This window comes from Camelus ferus, chromosome 8 (assembly GCF_009834535.1).
Source record: "Camelus ferus isolate YT-003-E chromosome 8, BCGSAC_Cfer_1.0, whole genome shotgun sequence".
Taxonomy (NCBI): Eukaryota; Metazoa; Chordata; class Mammalia; order Artiodactyla; family Camelidae; genus Camelus; species Camelus ferus.
The window spans coordinates 14,714,612-14,735,288 of record NC_045703.1 but is presented as its reverse complement, the minus strand read 5'-3'; the positions used below and the strand labels follow the sequence as shown (position 1 = coordinate 14,735,288).

The window sequence follows — 20,677 nt, the reverse complement described above, 5'->3', positions numbered from 1 at the left end:
TCAGTGATGAGAAAAAATTAAAATTAGCAACTTAAACATTTGATTTGTAATATATATATAGTTAGTTAACTAGTTAGTTAATTTTATATATATACATATAGTATATACACATATAAATATACATATAGTTAAAGAAATTTAAAGCGATCATCACTAACCTGGGTAGATGAAAAACCTCCCAAGCTATTTCTTTGTGCGCTGAGCCACCTCATAATTGGGACTCCCTCGGCAGCCTGATGCTGCAGGAAGTGTGACAGCAGTGCGTACGCCGCAACTTCAATATCCAGGGAGCTTGGCTGCCAGGATTCAGAAAGTTTGGACACTGATGACACCCAGAATTGCATGCCTCCTGCAAGAGAAAAGTAGTAACAGTCTGACCAACTACAGAAAAATTACATTTTATACCATTAAACACTCCTACATTGGTCCAAGATCTCCTTGACCAGCATAAAAAAAATATATCTCTATATATGTGTATATTTATGCCAAGCAAATATATGTATATCCATACACACACCAACATGTAGTTACATATCCCCTTTTAAACTATTACAACATATAAATTTTCATCCTTTTCCTATTACTTATATTTGAGGACATTTTGATGGAAATGTTTCCCCAAGAGAAATTCCATATGTTTGGCTAAGACCAAACAACTATAAATTTAAAAAAAATAACTATATTCCAGATCATCCCAAAATATTTTAGGACATACTGGAAAGAATCCTGTTCTGGGAGTCTGCCATTAACCAGCTCTAGTGTTCTGGGAAAGTCTCCTTTTTTTCATTAAATGAAAGTTGGTGTTATAGGTTCAAAATCCAAGACCCCAGGAAAAAAATGAGGAACACTGGACAACTCTATGAGCTTCCTAGAGATATTCCCGCTAGCCCCCTGAGGGACACCCTAGTCCGTACACCCTTCTCTCTCTCAAGTATTAGTGCTCAGAAGATGACTACACTTGGGTGGAATGTGAAATAACTACCGCTTAGCCAAGCAGAGAAGCAGAAATGCCAAGGCCTACTTCAGCTTCTGTGCAATCATCTTCTCATCTCCAGCACTGCACTGGGTACTGAGGATTTAATCTAAATTACTGCTAATAACAAGGTAATACTTCTTACAGTCTCAGAAGTCTCTAAATATTTTCCACAGTTACCCTTTCTTGAATTACAAGAGCTGTGAATCAGCCAACATTACCTAAAATTATTTCTGCCCACCAATCCCCCCCAACACACACACACACACACACACACACACACACACACCTGGGTCTCTGACCACAGAGGCCATTTGGGAAGTAACACCATCTACACTTGTCCTGTTGTGGCCCATAAGCAGTCCCCATCCCCAAACTGTTATAAAATTATACACCCACCTCACAGCATTCTTTTGGCATTTGCATTTCCATTAATAAAATTAATTAGCACTTGCATTGCATTATTAAAATTGATTAACATTTTAATTCACATTTCTGAACACCTGCTATGTGGCAGTCCCTGCACATTATCTCATTTCATCCTCTCATCCTCACAGCAACCCGAAAATAGGTGTTATTCCCATTTTACAGTTAGGGAAACTGAAGCTCGTAAAGCTAAGTGACAGAGCCAGAACTTGAGCCGAAGTCTCTCTAAAACCCACGGCCTTAGTGACCGCCGAAGGCCACCAAACCAGAAGTGACAACAGACAACTCACAGGGTAACTGACAGAGGGCAGAAATATCTAAAAGAAAGAAACTCCCCAAGACCAAAATTCTCTGGAAAACTCTTGGGGAGAGTGGCAGCGGATGGGCACATCACACCCACTCTGACCTTTCATTCTCATCCCATTCAAAAGATGTGAATGAAATCCGCTTCGTACGAAATCCGCTTCGTATCTATCTGGTTTACAAAACCTGCTCCCATCACGTACATGTTTCATGACGCGTAACGGGTCCCCGCGTTACCTTCTTGTTCTGCTCTCCCCGTCAGCATATTCAAAGCTTCCTTGGCTTTAGGGCTCCCCACAGATGACAGCGCATAAGTTACAAGAGCCAGCGTGTAATTGTCTGGAATTCCTCTATCAAATTCAGACTCCAAAAAGTTGACAGACTCCTGCACATCAATATTAGGCTGGAAAGAAAAAATATATATATTCTACTATTCAAAATAACCCATTACCACATGTTTAAATAAAAAGCATTTTCAAACTTTCATTCAAAAAATAATTTCAGTGTCTGTTAAGCACCTGACTTTGTCCTAGGCAATGGGAACCATTGATGATCACAGACATTTAAAGATCTGCCTTGCATTTTGAAAATAACACCACTTTTCAGGTTTTATACGCAAATAGCACCATTCCTTAGAGGGAATAAAAACTACGAAGTATTTGCCAGTATTCCTCCAATTGACCTATCATGAAATAAGAAGAGAGCATTAAACACAGCCTGAGAAGGATGCTTCTCATATTTGATCTCAGGTGTTGAAGCTCTAAATTCAGTTGAAAGTTTATCTTCTATGTGCCCAGTAATGGGCTGGGAAAACAGCAGGAGCCTAATATAGAGAACGGCTGTTTTTGATCAATTGCAGTCTGCGCGAAGCAGTAAAGGCGTCAATCACTGGGACAGCTCTGGGGCAAAATTAAGCTCACTAGCGTAACTTTCCATGCTCACTTGTTTTCACCCAGACATCCATGCCCACTCCAGACACTTTTTAGAGTGTGGGTGTACTTTTTTTTTTTACTAAATTAGCAGACATTATAATTGCCCCATGATATTTTAGAAATAAAACAATCCTTCACAACCGAAATTTGGAAGAATTTTCTCTCCCCTAAGAAGTTAACTTCCCAGTGATAAAATATGTATTGACTTTTCACACTAGTAACATCATTTACATTAGGACATATTTTTAGAATTCTCTCAGTTATTCTGAAAGACTGGGTCAATGCTTTTATTCTTAGATTTTGGAACGTGCCCACAAATGCAAAGCGCAAGAGAACTCAAATTCAAGACTTCGAATGTGATGTAAAACCGCAAAACTCTCCATTTCCGGTTGCATATTTGACCCATCAGATCTACCTTCCTTGTGATTTTCTACCCATTATTTATTAAATTACAGATTAAATACCTGATACTTTTTATAGCCCAGGAGAGAAGTCACAATATAAGCCGTAAGAGTTAGTGGACTTTTATTGCCACCTTGAAGTTCACTGTGGATCACTCTTCCAGGTTCCCAAAATTCACCACTCGACTTTTGATGTCCTTTGAGCCAAGTGTATGTTCTGTGTAACACGTTCTGATCAATGTCTATGTAAGGATCAGCTTCAAGGAAACATCGCAAAACAAAAGCTGACAACCTTGGTGAAAAGGGGTGGGAAATTACATAAAATATACTTTATAAAGACCTCCAAGTTACACTGAGCAAGAAAACGTCAACAGTAACAAGACTTTTTTCCCCATCAGAAGATTCACCAAAGGACAAATCCCTGAAGAAAGAACAAAGAGAAGACAGATGACAAAGAGACAACAAAGTAAACAACTCAGCTGGGCCAGTGGGTGTGGTTTCCACTTACAATGGCCAGGAAATTCCCCGCCAACTCACAAAGTATCAGCATTGGAAAAGAACGCAGAAGCCATCTAAGCCTGCTGCATTATTTTATAGGTTGAGAACTGGATACTCAGAGTTAAAAAAACTGTCCAAGGTTATTTATCTTTGGACAACTCCCGGTATTTACCAAGGAAGATCTCATTACATACTTTGTTCAACCCTGAAGCAGTGGATGAAGTATACATAGTTCACAATCAAATTGTCATACTTTGAAGTAGAGGAAATGGACATTTTTTTTCCTACAGGACAGGAATCAGCACATTACAGCCTGTGGGCCAAACACAGCCCACCGTGTGTTTATATGTGCCTCCCCCTCCCCAACCCCCAACCCTACACCCAAGAATGGTTTTTAAAGAGAGAAGGAAAGAGAGAGAGAGAGAGAGAGTGGAAGGGAGGGGGAAGAATATGCATTAGACTCTACGTGGTCTGCAGTGCCTAACATATTCACTATCTGACATTTACAGAAAAAGTGTGCCAATCTCTGCTACGAACACTCAATACTGAGGCGCAAAGAACATCACACAATAAAACCCTGAGACTTATTTCTGGATCTATATCCATTCTATTTATGGATCTATAGCCTGACTCGTGCCAAAAGAAAATGTGAAGCAGATCTGTTTCACCCTGTAAAAGACTGAGTGTGGTGAACATTACTAATATGCAACATTATGCAGTCCTCTCCCACTTGGAGTATGCAGAATTTGCTTTCTTGCCCTCTTGAAGTTAGGCATGGCCATGGGACCAGCTCTGATCATGATAAAGTGATAAGAAATATTACACCCAGGCTGAAGCTGCTAACTGCCAGCGCTGGATACGCCAGCCTTCGGTCCCCAGGCAGCAGCAAGCCTGGGGCCTCTGGTGAGATGGTGAGATGGTGAGATGGTGAGATGGTGGCTGAAACAAAGACTGCCGCCCCCCCCTGCTGATTCACAATGGAACTGCAGCATGAGCCCAAGAGAAACTTCGGATAATTAACCACTGAGATTTAGAGGGTTGTTATTACCACCACACACCTTGTCTAACCCTACTGATACGATTAGTCTTTTTCTGAGTGAAAAATGAAGTTGAAGGTTACAAGGAGACTAATCATCCAAAATCAGCCACAGAGAGATTTCATGTGGAGCAAACTCTGGAAGTTCATGACTTAATCCCATTACTGTGTTTTTCACAAAAAGTAACCTTAAAGAAACTACACTGAATTAACACAGTTCGTGTTGACTGTGTCTGATTAAAAAAAGAACTATGTCACAATCACCCTGTATTTCTAACCAATTTTTCTTGCCAGCTGCACCATCATCATGAAGTATTTTATTGCAGCTTTTCCCATCAAAAAAAAGAGAATTTATGACTTATCTTCACTAAATAAAAACATCTGATTTATTAGGGTTTTAAAACCATTTTTTAAAAGGAGAATCTCTTTCAAAGCCAGAGTATGGGAAAAGCAGCTTCCAAGTTGATACACAGACACATCTGTCAATTTCATGGCCATCGTGACCTAGTGAGAGCCCGTTCTGTGCCATGGATCTGTTCCATTAGCAAAAACACTTACCACGTGCTCCCAGAAGGGTCATCATCCCCAAAAGCACTGAAAGAGCCATCTTCCCTCTGATAGAGAAGTTCTCTCTGGTAACCTGAAGACATCAAAATGGGTAATTAATGTATCAACTTGCAATGAATGGAAGTTTCTAATCATGACATCATATGGGGAAACGTGGGCAGAGAATGGGAAAGAAGGCATTGAATCAACTAATATTGAATGTTTTCTGTATTATGTGTTGTGGGAGATCAAAAACATTAAGACTTTTCAAGCAGAATGCATAAAATAAGAACTGCAATATCCCCAAATTAGAATAAATTCAGAAGAATACAACATAGACAACTATTCTAGCCATTCCAAAGCAAGTAAATTAAAGGCAGAGTACTTAACGCCGCAGAGCTAACTACAATGGTTTTAAATGTGACCTAAGAAAAATGCTAGCTATAGTACCATAATTAAAGTTTAAGGCTAAAATAGGAAGTAAAAATACTTTTTATTCTTAGGCGAGCAACAGAGAGGAGAAAGTTGCTAAATAATCTAAGACAATGGCTCTAGAATTTTTTGGTTATGGCCAACTGAGGTAAACCCAAAAACCAACTAGTCTGCTCAAACATCAACTCCAAGTTCTCACTAAAAAAAAAGGAACATGGTGGTGGTAATGAAATCTCACTACAGAACTAAATTGGGGAGGGGGTTAAGGCACTTGTATCTGCTTTAATAAAAGCAGATGCTTCATATCTGCAAAGATGGTTGCAAATGAGCAGATGCTTCATATTTGCAAAAAAATGCATGCAGATCTCAAAGTCCAGTGACTGGGAAGTCACAGGCCAAAGACTGAAAGATTCACCAGACAATCTCAACAAACTAACCTGCTAAAACTGAAATGAAAATAAAATGAAATTAAAATTTAATTTATCATTAAAAAGCAAGCATAAGCAGGAGCAAAAACATTTCCAACTCAAGGCTTTATCAGTGATTCTCTGATCACCAAGAATTCTTCCTGCAAACTACAGGATTCCACCACAGGAGGTGAGTGCACACAGAATGCACCCTGCAGCCCAGCCATGGAGCACCTGGCACCATGATTATTTGTAAAACGTTGAATTCAATCCCTAATAAACTCTAGTAACAAAAAAAAAAAATTTACTGTATGAATACCACATTTTAGAGGCATCAATAACTGTAATTAATTATTCATATTTGACTAACAAAACATGAGCATTAATAGTTTAAAATTACAGGGCATCTGCTCTTGTCATGTCCCAAACTTTTCTCCTTCGGCCCTTCCACCAGAAACCGCAGATCTGAGTATCTGACTTAAGCTACAATGAGACAAAATGGACAAAAAACAAGACCCTGTTTCATGGTGGATCTTTAAGACCAGTGGTTAAAGAAATATAAGCAGCATTTAAGTGGTGACAGAATTTTCTTAATTTGAAGAATGGGGTGTTGGGTTATCACCTTTATGTTTAAAACAGAAATATCATGGCACAAACTTAAATAGCCAACCTTTATCCAACACTATGTGTCAGGAAATGGTCAAAGCCCTTTTCCAGTATGAACTCAAGTGACTCTCACAACTCTATGAGGTAGAAGCTATTTATTCCCTTTCTAGAGATGAAGAGACTGGAGCTCAGAATACACCATGTGCAAGGTCATACGGCTGGTAGGCACTGAAGGTAGGCACCTGCCCTGGCCCACCTGTCTCTTTCAATGATTAATATGTGAGAAGTCCTTCACTCAGTACCTTTTACACAGTCAGTAAACAATAGGTATCACTCCATAACATGGGTGTAGAAAAAGACTTTCTAACCATCCAATTTTTAAGAAAAAAAAGTGACTACATAAATTTTATTTTAAACTTTTCCACGGCAAAACACTATAAGCAAAGTTGAAAGACAGATGACAAATCAGGCAAAAATATTTGCAACTATGTAAGACAGATAAATGGCTAATCTCCCTAATATTAATATTATATAGATTTTATATATATGTTTATATATATATTAATACAATGTCTCTGCATATAGATTATATAAAAATTTTTTTTTTAATTTAGGGGAAAAGAAAAAATATTATAAAGAGAAAAAAATGGACAAAAGACAAGTATGGGCATTTTACAAAAAACAAAGACAGAAAGACAGGCATTAAGGTAGGAGAAAATGCTCAACTCAACTTCATAACAGGTGAAACACAAATTAAAACTACATATTGAGATACCATTTCTCACCCACCGCATTAGCAAAGACTCAAAAGCTAGACCATACAGTATGCTGGGGAGGCTATAAGGAAACCAGTACTCATCCACTGCTAAAGGGAATTCCAAATAGTACAGCTCCTATGTAGGAAAATGTCTACAACTTTTGACCCAATAATCCCACTTCTAAGGATCTAACCTGAAGATACACCTCCAACATGACAAAAACACGTATACATTTGATATACTTCCAACATGACAAAAATGATGGCAACATTATTCATAACTGCAAAAATATTTGTAAACTACCTAAATGCCCCTAAATTGGAGACTGGTTGAATAAACTGTGGTACGAGTATACAGTGGAATACTATGCAGCTGTGAAAAAGGAATGAGGACTATCTTTCTGAACTCATGCAGAGCTATTTCTTGGATATATCATTAAATGAAAAAGGCAAAGCCTAAAATAGCACACACAGTATAGTATCTTTTGTGTACAAAAAAGAGAAAATAAGAAAACATGTTAATTTCTGCTGAGAGAGGAAGAGAGGGAGAAACTAGAAACTTATGCAGAAAGTTACACAAAGGGCAGAGAGAAGGGATCCGAGAGGGAGAGATACCCCTTTGGATACACATTTTAAAATAAGTTTGACTTTTGGAAGCATGTTAACATTCTACAGATTCAAAAAATAAACAAGAATGGAAAAGAATTAAATGGCAGGCACTATTAACATGATCTTAGTTCACTCTAACATGTTTTAGTTTTCATATAACCTTAAAAAAAACTCAATTTATAATCTCTTCTTTTGTCAGAGCTGGTTAAGGATCACAGAAAAGCAGAGTAATTTTCTAATGTCCACAAAGGAAATGAGCAAAAGAGTCCAAGACATTTGCCCTTAATTTCCAATTAAGGACTAAATCCACCAGGTAGCAGAGTTTAACTGTGAACTCAATCTGATAGAGGCAGGGAGGGGAGGGGAAGGGAAAAAATAGAAGCGAAGTTGTTGAGCTCCAGGGCCCTCCATCCCCAGAGGAGGTGCTTCTGTGGGAAGATGGACCAACCCCGAAGAAAGGACCAAGTGCTCTCAAGGCCCTGAATCACATCAGCAACTTCAGTTCCAAGTGTGAGTTATTGTAAAACCGGTCAGAGAGATGAGATCACAGAGATGAGATCAGTGCTCATGGAAATTACCCCTCAGGTGGCTGACCTCCAAGAGTCACCGTTAATACCCACAACCAGCACAGTTCTCCCACTGGGCAGCCAGCCCAGCGGAGCGGGAGGGCTCGCAGACAGCCTCCAGGTATGGAGTGCATTTCTTGAGCTAGCTTAGATGAGACTGAAAATCCCAACCTCCAGCTCTGCTCTCTGAGCAACACAAGGAGGGACTCAGACCTGAGCGAGGGGCTTATACAACTCTCCCTGTGGGTCTCCTGGGAGGCTCCCTTCCTCATCGTAAGCCAGCCATGCATGGTTAGAGGAACCCTCAGCTGTTTCTTCTCCAAATCATCCAGTTCCATAAAAGAAATGGACATTGCTAGCTCAGCCGTTCACTACATGACAACAACGCAGTGTTCCAGTGTCGCCACCTAAATTGGAGGCTTTTCATCGTGATAGGTGAGAAAGGTGAAAACATGGTTTATGGTTTATGAGGAATTAAATATGAGGATTTCCTTTAAGTTCAAAGCTTTATGAATAGCTCTTGAGTTGGAAAGTAACAGTATAATCAGAATTAACGGACACTTCTTAAAATTAAAATAATGATGCATAAACCGTTGTTTATAAAGGGCCAGGCAAGATATATCCTTACTGGGTCAGGAATTTTCTTTGGAAAAGCCGTGAATGTAAAATAATGACCATTTATCATAATAAAGATGAAAGCACTGTTTATAGAAACACATAGAAAAGTAATGTTCTAAATATACTTTGACTTGGTGTACCACGAGTGTCCAAATTGCATACCAAAAGAAGAAGTAAAATCAGCAGCTTGTGACTTTAATCACTTTCTCTGGTTAAAAAAAGAAAAATTTGATAAAAATATTCTCTGCACTTAAAGTATTTATTATCAACTTCCTTACTCTCTCTGACATGAAATAGAAAGTGAGAACTTTACCAATTTTTTTTTTTAGCATCTTCACGATTGCTTCTAACCATTCTTGTGATGGCCAAATGCAGCATCAGAATTCTGAAACCTACTTTTTTCCTGTTTTTATTCCAATAGAGAAAACAATATATGTTTTCAACTAAGTTTGGTCTGAGTCTCTCTTGAAAAATTGAGCTGCAGGCACTACGATTTAAATATTTGAGGAAAACAAGTGGTTTAAAACACCAATTAACAGGTTTAGGATTTCCAGTCCTTATCAAAAACAGTTTTCATTTGACAGTTTTATTTTTCTTTTTGACAGCAAAAGACACTGGTTTTGACTGGGTTAGGTTACAGGGCTCTGGGGCCAAGCATTATTTAAGGAAAACAATGCACTATTTATAAATTATATTTAAATAATACAGTCATGGCAATCTACAGATTTAATGCAATCCCTATCAAATTACCCAGGACATATTTCACAGAACTAGAACAAATCATAATAAAATTTATATGGAACCACAAAAGACCTAGAATTGCCAAAACATTACTGAAGAAAAAGAAAGAGGCTGGAGGAATAACTCTCCCAGACTTCAGACAATACAACAGAGCTGCAGTAATCAAAACAGCACGGTATTGGTACAAAAACAGACATATAGACCAATGGAACATAACAGAGAGCCCAGAAATGAACCCACAAACTTCTGGTCAACTAACCTTCAACAAAGGAGGCAAGAATATACAACAGAATAAAGACAGTCTCTTCAGCAAATGGTGTTGGGAAAACTGGACGGCAGCATGTAAATCAATGAAGCTAGAACACTCCCTTACACCATACACAAAAATAAACTCAAAATGGATCAAACACTTAAACATAAGACAAGATACAATAAACCTCCTAGAAGAAAATATAGGCAAAACATTATCTCACACCCATCTCAAAAATGTTCTCCTAGGGCAGTCTACCCAAGCAATAGAAATAAAAGCAAGAATAAACAAATGGGACCTAATGAAACTTACAAGCTTCTGCACAGCAAAGGAAACCGTAAATAAAACAAAACAACAACCTACAGAATGGGAGAAATTTTTTGCAAATGAAACTGACAAAGTCTTGATCTCCAGAATATATAAGCAGCTCATACGACATAATAAGAAAAAAACAAAAACAAGCCAATCCAAAAATGGGCAGAAGACCTAAACAAGAAATTCTCTAAGGAAGACATACAAATGATCAATAGGCACATGAAAAAAATGCTCAGTATCACTAATTATCAGAGAAATGCAAATCAAAACTACGATGAGGTCATAGTCAGAATGGCCAGAAAGTCCACAAATGACAAAAGTTGGAGAGGCTGTGGAGAAAAGGGAACCCTCCCACACTGCTGGTGGGAATGCAGTTTGGTGCAGCCACTGTGGAAAACAGTATGGAGATTCCTCAAAAGGCTAGGAATAGACTTACCATATGACCCAGGAATCCCGCTCCTGGGCATATATCCAGAAGGAACCCTACTTCAAAAAGACACCTGCACCCCGATGTTCATAGCAGCACTACTTACAATAGCCAAGACATGGAAACAGCCTAAATGTCCATCAACAGATGACTGGATAAAGAAGATATGGTATATTTATACAATGGAATACTATTCGGCCATAAAAAATGACAACATAACGCTATTTGCAGCAACATGGATGTTCCTGCAGAATGTCATTCTAAGTGAAGTAAGCCAGAAAGAGAAAGAAAAATACCATATGAGATCGCTCATATGTGGAATCTAAAAAAAAAAAAAAAAAAAAAAAAAAAAAAAGAACATAAATACAGAACAGAAACAGACTCACAGACATAGAATACAAACTTGTGGTTGCCAAGGGAGAGGGGGGTGGGAAGGGATAGACTGGGAGTTCAAAATCTGTAAACACTGACAGGCATATGCAGAATAGATAAACAAGATTATACTGTAAAGCACAGGGAAATATATACAAGATCTTGTGGTGGCTCACAGCGAAAAAAAAAATGTGACAATGAATGTATGTATGTTCATGTATAACTGAAAAATTGTGCTCTACACTGGAATTTGACACAACATTGTAAAATGACTATAACTCAATAAAAAAAGTTTAAAAAAATAATAATAATAATACAATCATGACTTGTGCCAAGGTCACTTTAATTTCTTAAAAATTAAAAATAACTATGGTATGTTTTTAAAACCTTGGCAAATATGATAGCAAAAGAAAAAGTCTCTGAAATGAGACACTGATTTCATAATGAAAGTCATTATACCAAGAAGTTTGTGTCCACTACTCTGAAAAATAATTTAGTTCAGTGTGCGAAAAGATGCATTTTGGGGGGCTCAATGGACTGACTCCCATCAGCCATTTCACCAGCTGGAAAGGTAACACACTGAAAACTCTGGTCACACTTCCTAGCTCATAAAGTGTGCCAGACATCCAGTATCTCCCCTTCTCAGCCAGGCTGGTCCCCACCCCTCAGTCTCTTCCCTGCACGTTGCTAAAGGTCTGGGCTCACCTCAAGTTCCGTGTTTGAGCAATAAAATGAAAACGATAAAAAAAAAAAAAGTGCCAGAACCAGGTAGAACCTTTTTAGTGTTTACAAATAACCACGCATTGTGGAAGCACTTGAGAGGTCTTCTAGACCCAGTGCCCGCAATGGGACCATCAACCTAAAGCCCAAAGAAGTCAACACTGATGAGAAAGCTTTCAACCTTTCTCTATTCACCGACAGGCCCATATGGTGATACGATGGAGGAGAGATTAAACGTAGTCCTCACTGACAGTTAGCTAACAGAAAAACAAGATAATTTTAAATAATGTTAAGTGCGATGAAGAAAATAAATTCGCGTAATATAAGTGAGAGGTACTAAACGGTCAGGGAAGGCCACTTTGAGGAAAATGCCAGCTGCAGGATGACAAGGAGCCAGCTCTGGAAGGATGTGGGGGAACAGCATCCCAGGAGAAGGCAGCACAGGGGGAAAGGCCCTCGGCACCGTGGGGCTGGGAGCACTCCAGATGCAGCCGGACAGACCCACGGGAGGGCAGCTTCGGGTGAGGAGGACAGAGCCCAGGAACCCATGGCAGAATTTTAACCCAGGAAATGACATGATTTTGACATTATCAAAACATCCCTTTTATAATACGTGGAACTGTATTGAAGAGGAGTGAGCACGTTAGCAAAGAGTCTACTTTGGAAGCCACTGGAGTGTTGGGTGAGCAATGACGTGGCTGAATGGAGCAAACAGCCTGCAAGGGAGAGCCTGGTGGAATTTCACTCTTGTTTTAGAGGTAGAACGGACAGAATTTACTTGCTGACTTTAGATCCTATCTCCCTAGTGAGATGCAACTCACTCTCCTCTGTCTAGCAGTTACTGGGCATTTGCTGTATATTAAATGAAGTGTTAAAATACTTCATTCAAGCTTCAAAACAGCCCTAGGAAGTGGGTACTTATTTCCCATGACTTACAGGTGGAAAGAGGCAGCTCAGGAAACCAGCCCGAAGCAGGAGGCGGGATCCAGAGCCCAGGCCCGACTGCCTCCCCTCCCCACCCGGTGCTGTGACCACCGGCCCCACTTCTCCCAGGTGGGACTCGCCCACTTTGCAGCTGCAGCGCTCTTCAGCCTGATGACAACTTGGAAGACAATGCGGCACTTAGAGAACAGTGCTTCTTCTGCCCTTTGGCTGCTCTGCATCCTCTGCTAGGTAGTTAGATAAGTGGGGACACCGGGCAGATACAGTGGAGGAGAGGGAGGATGGTCTGGAAGATGGTGTTAAGTCTGCCTCCAGCATAAAGGGGCTTTACTACCCTTTAAATGAGCACCAGCGAGAAACCGGTTAGAACCCACGATCCGCAACTGTGCGATAGTGAGAAGGACGTAACTGGACTTGACCCAGTGCTCACTGTAACATAATTAGCGTCATGGTTTTGGCCCCCTCTCCACCATGGGTTTTTCTGTGTGCACCATTGGTAAGGACATGTGCAAAGAGAACAAACATAACTGGGCACTCCAGGGGCAAGAGCCATCAACCAATCAAAAGATCACCTTCAAGTGAAGGTGTAAGAGAAGGGGCAGACAAAGACCGCAGCTTTTCCTCCCTTGGACCAGGCTGCCTCCCGTTCCTGCAGGTGTACTCTCCCTTTGATAATAAATCCTTTAAATGCTTTTGCAACCCAGTGCTCTCCATCTCCCATCTGTATTATCCTTCAGGCATGACAAGAACAGGGGTCTTTTCCCTTCCCCTTTTAGGGTAACATAGCAACCAGCAAATATGAGGAACTCTCCCAAGCAAGGGAGGGTCTGCTTTGAAAAACTGGAGTCTGACACCTCCCTGGCCCGGACAGGCTTGGGGGACTAGTGCTCCTTTTGGAAAAAAAAAATAGACAGTGAGGATTTGGACTGTTCATTCTGGGGGACATCTGCTGACCCAAAGTAAAGTGTCTAGGAGAGAAACTCAAATTATTTTTAAGAAATGGGCTTAAATGGTTCAAGCTATATAACGGATTCTGTCTCTTTAAAGCATTACTATTTGATTAGCTGACATTCCAGTTGATAAAGCATATAAAATATGCAATTAGTGGCATTTTCTCAAATGTTTTACTTTATTTTATTAAACTATCCCAAGAGTGTATGTCAAGCACCAGTCTCGTTCCTACGTACTTTCTACCTAAAACCAGCCGAACTAAATTTCACATACAAGTTGGAATCTTAAAAAGGTGTAGAGTTTAAATTATGAAAATATTTTTAACTCATCTCCTTAAATATAACCAGTATGGCAATATGCAAAGACCTCACCTGATTCCAGCATGGCACACACTATACCAAACAGAGCCCCTGTTATCACTGCTTAAATTTAACTGAAGTTGGAAAAAGCAGCTCTTGTATTTATCTATTTAGAGTATTGACTGATTTACTTTAATAATTAGATTTTACCAAGTGTACACTGTACGGAGACTTCCTTGAGAGAAAAGGCCAGACTTCCTCTGTCCCCTCAGCACTGGAACTGACCCCGGCCGTAAGAGATACTCCATAAATGTGGAATGAATCAGTGGACATTCATTCCCTTGGATTTTAAGTGGCTTTAATTTTCAGGTCCCTTATGAAAATGCACATCCCTTAATGAACTGAACGGACTGAACTCCTCAAAGAACACCTTGGCGACAATTACTGAGCACTGAGCTGAGGGAGGATGGTGACAGCTTCCCACTGCTTGAATCTCTGGCACATTCAACCCCGTCTAGTCCCACAATCACAGAGACAAATATCTGTCCATTTTGAAATATGGTCTAGAGTCAATTCTGGCTGGAAAAAACAAAACAAAATTATTTTTACAAATAAAAGTATGTTTCCAAAATGCTTACTTACCTTGCCTCATAAATGAAAGGGCTTTTTCTCTTAAATTCTCTGTCAGTTGTTTCTTTTTAGTCAGGTAATCCAAAACATAAATATTTGGAGCAAAATTTATCATGTTCTGTTCACCACAGCCATAGGGCATCCGAATTAGTGAGGCTAAGCCATTGATGGAAGAACCAAGAATATCTCCTGAAAGCACAAGATATTTAATATGTTCAGCAAATCCCCAAATAACTGTACCTACTCGTGGCAAAGAGACTCCCTGTGAGAGCAGAAGGCACCGGACCCAGAAGCAGTAATGTTATTCCACTCCCTGGAGCAGAGTAGAAACTGCGCATCAAGCTTTTAGGAAAACTGGCCAAATGAGTGATGATACAGTGGTACTGAACTTGCAGGTTGTGTGACAAATTAGGAGACTTTCAGCTCAAAGACATGGCATATCTAAGCAAAAAGGAACTTTAAAAACATTCTTGGACAAAAATGTCAGAAATTGATCATCAGGAAACCATCATTCTTATATAGGAAAAAAAGGTTTTATTATTAGTATTCCTCACAGAAATAGAATTTTATTCTGATTTCCTTAATAATACACTACAAGATCTTGAGAAATTACGTTTCTAAGGGCAGGGGGTGTGGTATGTTTCAATGTGCTCTATGCAGCAACAACAAAGTAGAGCTAACAAGTGTTTCAGGCATTTCAGAGAATCTCAGGATGAAAAGGGATTAGAAATATCTTTCAAAGTCAGTTATGTAAAGTTATACAAAACACACACTTTACCCACATTCTAATACCATGACTCAAGAAAACAGGTAAAATTTTACACATATAGAGGCTGAGTTCTAATTCTGACCCCACTATGGCTGAACTGTACAGAATATCCATCATGTGGCTTATTTTAGAAATTTACACCCTTCCAAGTCCAGATACCTAGTGAAAAGCTGCTTCTAAAGAAAACTGAATCCACAAAAGAGAGGAAGAGCTTCACGTGAGTAGGCTGCAGCCATGTGAGCGTATGATGTCTTAAATTTTAGATGCTAGCGCAGTGAGGTAAACACTACTGCAGGCTATGCTTTTAACTATTATTACCACTGCAGCTTATGTTTTTAATATTCAAAGTGAACACAGACTCTCAAAAATTCAAAGAGGCAACAAGCTAAGATTAACACATCTGGAGTACCAAATAGGTTTTTAAAAAATAAATTGCCATATAATGGTAAAGCTTTAAAATCCATTACTGAAATCAGGCTTTACAATGAAACCTCACAGCACTTCAATAACCATAGGCGGACTCATTCCAATGTGAAAAGCGGTGGTGTCATTTACAATTCCAGGCTTCTTCCCATCCTGTGTATGTGTATGTATGTGTGTGTTATGTGTGTATTTGCGTATGTGTGTTATGTGTGTGGGGGTATATCTGTGTGTGTGTGTGTGTGTGGGTGTGTGTGCACCTCAACCACCCATGTGTCTGCTCTATCACTCAGCAGCTCATCACTGTGGGAGGTGCTTAGGCATCTCTGAGCATCCCTGAGTAGCGAGATTATTTAATTCTTTTTAAGAATTTTATCTAAGGCTCCCCAAAAAGTCCTCTCTAGAGGGACTGGTTGTTGTGGGTTATAATGAAAAGCGTTACACCTGCAAATGAGATTTAAAAGAACATCTGAAAATGTGCCCCAGGTCCTGACACCTCAAAGACCTAACGAACTATTTAGATGCCTTTAATCTACACACGGCCTTCAGGGATGTGTACAGCACAACTCTATAAATAAACCACTTACGTGGAAGCTCTGTTGGACAGTTGAAAGGACTTTGAGGTTGGTTATCAAAAGGTAACTAGGAGAGGGTGACCCAGCCAGTGCGCAGCTCCTGCCATGAAGGTTACTTGTGTTCTGCACAGAGAACCGCTCAGGCAGCAGTGCTCAACACTCGGTGATCAGAAGCACTCATGGAAACTTTTCAAAATATGCAAGCCCAGCCACAGCCCCAGAAACTCTGACTGAGGAGACTGACAACAGAATCCAGAGATTCGTGTGTTTGCAAAGCCCCACAGACGGTGCAGACATTCACCAGTGGTTGAGAAGCTCTGCCCTTAGAATAACCCCTCCCTCCAGCCTCAGGCTAGTCTGGCCTGGCTGCTCAAAGAGTGGTTTGCACACCAGAAGCATCTGCATTACCTGGGAGCTTGTGAGAAATGCATAATCCGAGGCCCCACCCCAGGCCTCCTAAACCAGGATCTGCCTTCACACAAGCTCCCCAGGCGCTTCACGCGCACAGACAACTGACAAGAACTGGTCCAGGACACACATCTTGCCGCCTTTCTACTGACATCAGCACTGGGTACCAACTAAAACCTTTCTGCAACTTCTTCTTACTAGGACTAAGTAAGAAAATATACCTATATATCAATGAAAAAATATAATTACTATATACAAATAAATCAGTAGTGATGGTGATACACTGTATTCTTACCAATCGCAGTGATCTGAACTCTTTCACTACCACTCACTGTATGAGGAGGGAAGGAGAAACTCAGGGTTTTCAGGGAAGTCTGTTGCCTGCTGTCCGTCAAGTCTAGTAAGATGGATTGTGAATAGGATTTTTCTATTCCTTCAGCCTGTTGAGAAAAGGAACACAATTAACATGGTCTCTACTCATCTGTTTACAGAGAACTCTACGCAGATAGTAAGTCTGGCCTGTGCGTGGTTAGATAAGTACCCACCATGTCTTGATTCTTGCTTCAAATCTGTTGATAAATGTTAACGTTCCAGTTAAATTCAACAAAATATTTCACAGAATGGCAATGGAAATGACAAAGGAGATGACAAGGTGTTGAGAAATCCTCTGAGGTGGGTCCTATTATTATCCAAAGAGGGAGGTAAAATACCTTGTCCAAAGGCACCCTTGACAGAGCAGGGATGCGAACCCAGGGCTGTCTTACTCCAGAACACAAGCGCTTATCCCCTATTCTGAGCCATCTGTTTGAATACGCTCTTCTCTGAAAAAAAGTCTACAAAATCTCTTCTATCCGTACTGAGGAATTCCAAAATTCAAAATCTACATACCAACTTGGCATGATTTAACAGGATCCCAACGCCACAGTTTGTGAATGTAACTGACCTGCTTTCTAGTCACCCTATAAATTTAAAAGAGACATTGGCAATTACTTCTAAAACATACATGGGATATAGTTTTCCATTCAGATGGAAAACTGCCAGGCATTGCCAGGAGGGTAAAGAGATTGCCAATAGATTTAACCAAGAGAAAAACCACCTTCTCTTTCCTTTTCAGTTATGAATTTCCATTCCATTTATTTAGACTTCAAATCCTTACCTTCACTAAAAGCCTTTGGGTGACGGCATCAGAAGCAGCAGGTGAGACAGCCGTGACCGTGACAGGAATTTCTCCCAGATGTGTTGGCCTAACTGGGAAAAGAACAGTCGCTCCGTCCTCACTGGGAACCAGGACGGTCTGCTGGTGTCCTGTGGCATTGATTTCATTCGAAGCCGTCAGAATATCAAAATCATCACTTTTCTCAATGATCACCTTAACCTGCAAGAAAAAATCATCAAAAGTTTTGCATAATAAATGTTCCTCAAGAAAACGTTGTTTTAAGTGGGGTTCAATCTGTGAGGTCCAAGCTTAGAGAAAGATGAGACAGAAACGTTCAGCCGAGGAGAGGGCGAAAGGGTATCAGAAAAAAGCCTCATTTCTTTCCTATGCTTTTCCACTCTACCTTAAGCCACGTGGGGAAAGGGCATTCCTCAGTTCCATTTTAACGTTTAACTCCCATGAACATTAAATTCTCTTATTTTCCAAAGCCTGTGAGTGGTAAGGGTGTGCCCAGAAAGGTTATTTCATGTCATGGTATTGCCACCAGCCTGACTCAACTGTGTCTTCCTGGGACACTGGTCCCATTAGAAAAACCTGACTCCAACAGAATGAAGTGTTATTACCCTCGTTGAAAGTCTCTGCTAAAATTATTTCAAGAAAAGTATGACTCAGACATTAGTCCTGAAAGCGTACATTGGTTGTAAATTTTTGTAAAGTGTGTCAGAGTTGCCAGGCTCATGAAGAATAGCATTTCTCTGGGTCTAAGATTTTATTAATTGTTTTCCCACTTATTTTCTCATCTGTTTCTCAAAAGAGTGCCTGTAGGAACACCGATGTGTAAAACTGGGATTAAGTTACCTGCTTGTAAGTGGAGGAGCTGGACGTTGACTCCAGATCTTTTGCTCTCTACACTATAACGTGTTGAGACGATTAAGAAGCGAAATTAGAAAATTGGAAGCAATTTACTCTGCAGACATAGTACTTATGAAGATTACGGCATTATCAGGTCATAAGGTTAATGACACATCCCAACTTGCTCTGGGGGAAGAATCCTTTGCTAACACTATTGTTATTCGGCACAACGCAAACAGAGAGCCTGATCCTGCCTTCCAGGGAACTGAGTGGCTAAGGAGACACCAGATCCATGATTCAAAACACAAAACCTGCAAAGGGGAACGCGCTGTACAAACACGGGGACAACAACCATAACTGAACGGGTGATTTCGAGATCTTAGTTTCAAACCAGGTCTCGAAAGGAATAAATTTTTGCCAATCACAGTGGGCACAGAATGGCGGTGAGAAGAGGCAACACGCTCTCAATGTGGGAGAAGACGAGGGAAAGACTGCAGGGAGGCAGGAAAGAAACAGATGTGCCACAGAAACAGCAAGGAAGCGGTGTGGCTAAAGCAGAGAAGCTGTGCGGGAAACTAAGGTGAGGACGCTCAGACGGGGTGATGACGTCCTTCGACGTGAACAAGAAGAAATTGCCGGCAAAGTACAGCTGTTTTCAATCTCCCAGAAATGGATAAAGTGCTTAGATGCCCAAACACACATAACTCAGTCCCTGTGGGGTTTCTTCATTGTTTTCTGAAATGGAATGGATGAAAAAAACCCTTTAACATATTACCTCAGTGGTATCTTTCAAATAATTGAATATGGTTACTTCCAAAGCAAATTCTTCACCTCTGATGACAGAGTAGGGAATATTCAAAAAGATGAAAAATGGCTGGAAGGCTTGTAGCTGGAAAGAATACAATAAATACATATTTTATTCAAGTCCAAGTGCTTCCTATTTTATGCAGTTAAGAGCAAATCTCACAAAACCTGTGAGGCTTATGACTTCACGTAGAAACGTCCACTTGTCTACCAACAGAAAGCAAAAAGCAGCTTATCCCAAGTGAATAAGGATAAACTGATTTGACTTATGTTATTTAACCAGAAATCACTCTATCTTATTAAGTGCCTGCTAGGGACCAGGAACTTTATACAGATTTTTTCACTTAGTCATTACATCTATGGAAGCAGGTGTTATGCTTAGATTTTACGGAAGTCTGAAGTTCAGATACCTCTGGAACTCGTACAAGGTCATGCTGCTGGCAAGAGGGGAGCCAGAATGGGACCCCAGCACGTCTGAGGCTGAAGCCCAGCTCCTCCTCCACCACGCCATGCTGATGCCACCAATCGGCTTGTCAAGCCTTGGCCACACCGAACAGCACTTGGTTGAGACTCACGTGGAACATCTAAATGATGTTTTTTCCCTGCCACCCTGCAACATACACAAACACGTGCTTCCTCGTTGGTCACCCCAAACCGGTGCTGGTGTTGGATGACAGTGTTGGCCAGGTCCTGCAGGGAAATCTGAACCCCTCCCCTGCCTCTGAGGGTAAACCTGGATTTGTGCAGGCCAACGGTTCTCACCGGCAGTGGAATTTCCCTCTAGGAGGTGTATCTGGACATTTGTGGGAGTGTTGTAGATTGTCACAGTAGGATACTGTTGGTGCTTCGTGGGTGAGGATCTGAATGCTCAGGACAGTTCCAGATAATGAAGAACTGTCCCATGTTCCTCATGATTCTTTTTTTTAATTGAAGTAC

At 40.4% G+C, this 20,677-nt stretch overlaps 1 protein-coding gene across 1 annotated transcript in view; it reads right to left on the bottom strand.

Moving 5' to 3' along the window:
• The window catches only part of CD109 (CD109 molecule), a 113,952-nt gene that overhangs the window by 22,771 nt on the left and 70,504 nt on the right, over positions 1-20,677 (bottom strand). Inside the window, 8 exon segments of the mRNA XM_032484475.1 lie at positions 159-349; positions 1,940-2,105; positions 3,099-3,327; positions 5,128-5,209; positions 14,770-14,946; positions 17,225-17,369; positions 18,086-18,304; positions 19,713-19,826. Of these exon segments, the coding sequence (XP_032340366.1) occupies positions 159-349; positions 1,940-2,105; positions 3,099-3,327; positions 5,128-5,209; positions 14,770-14,946; positions 17,225-17,369; positions 18,086-18,304; positions 19,713-19,826 (1,323 nt within the window).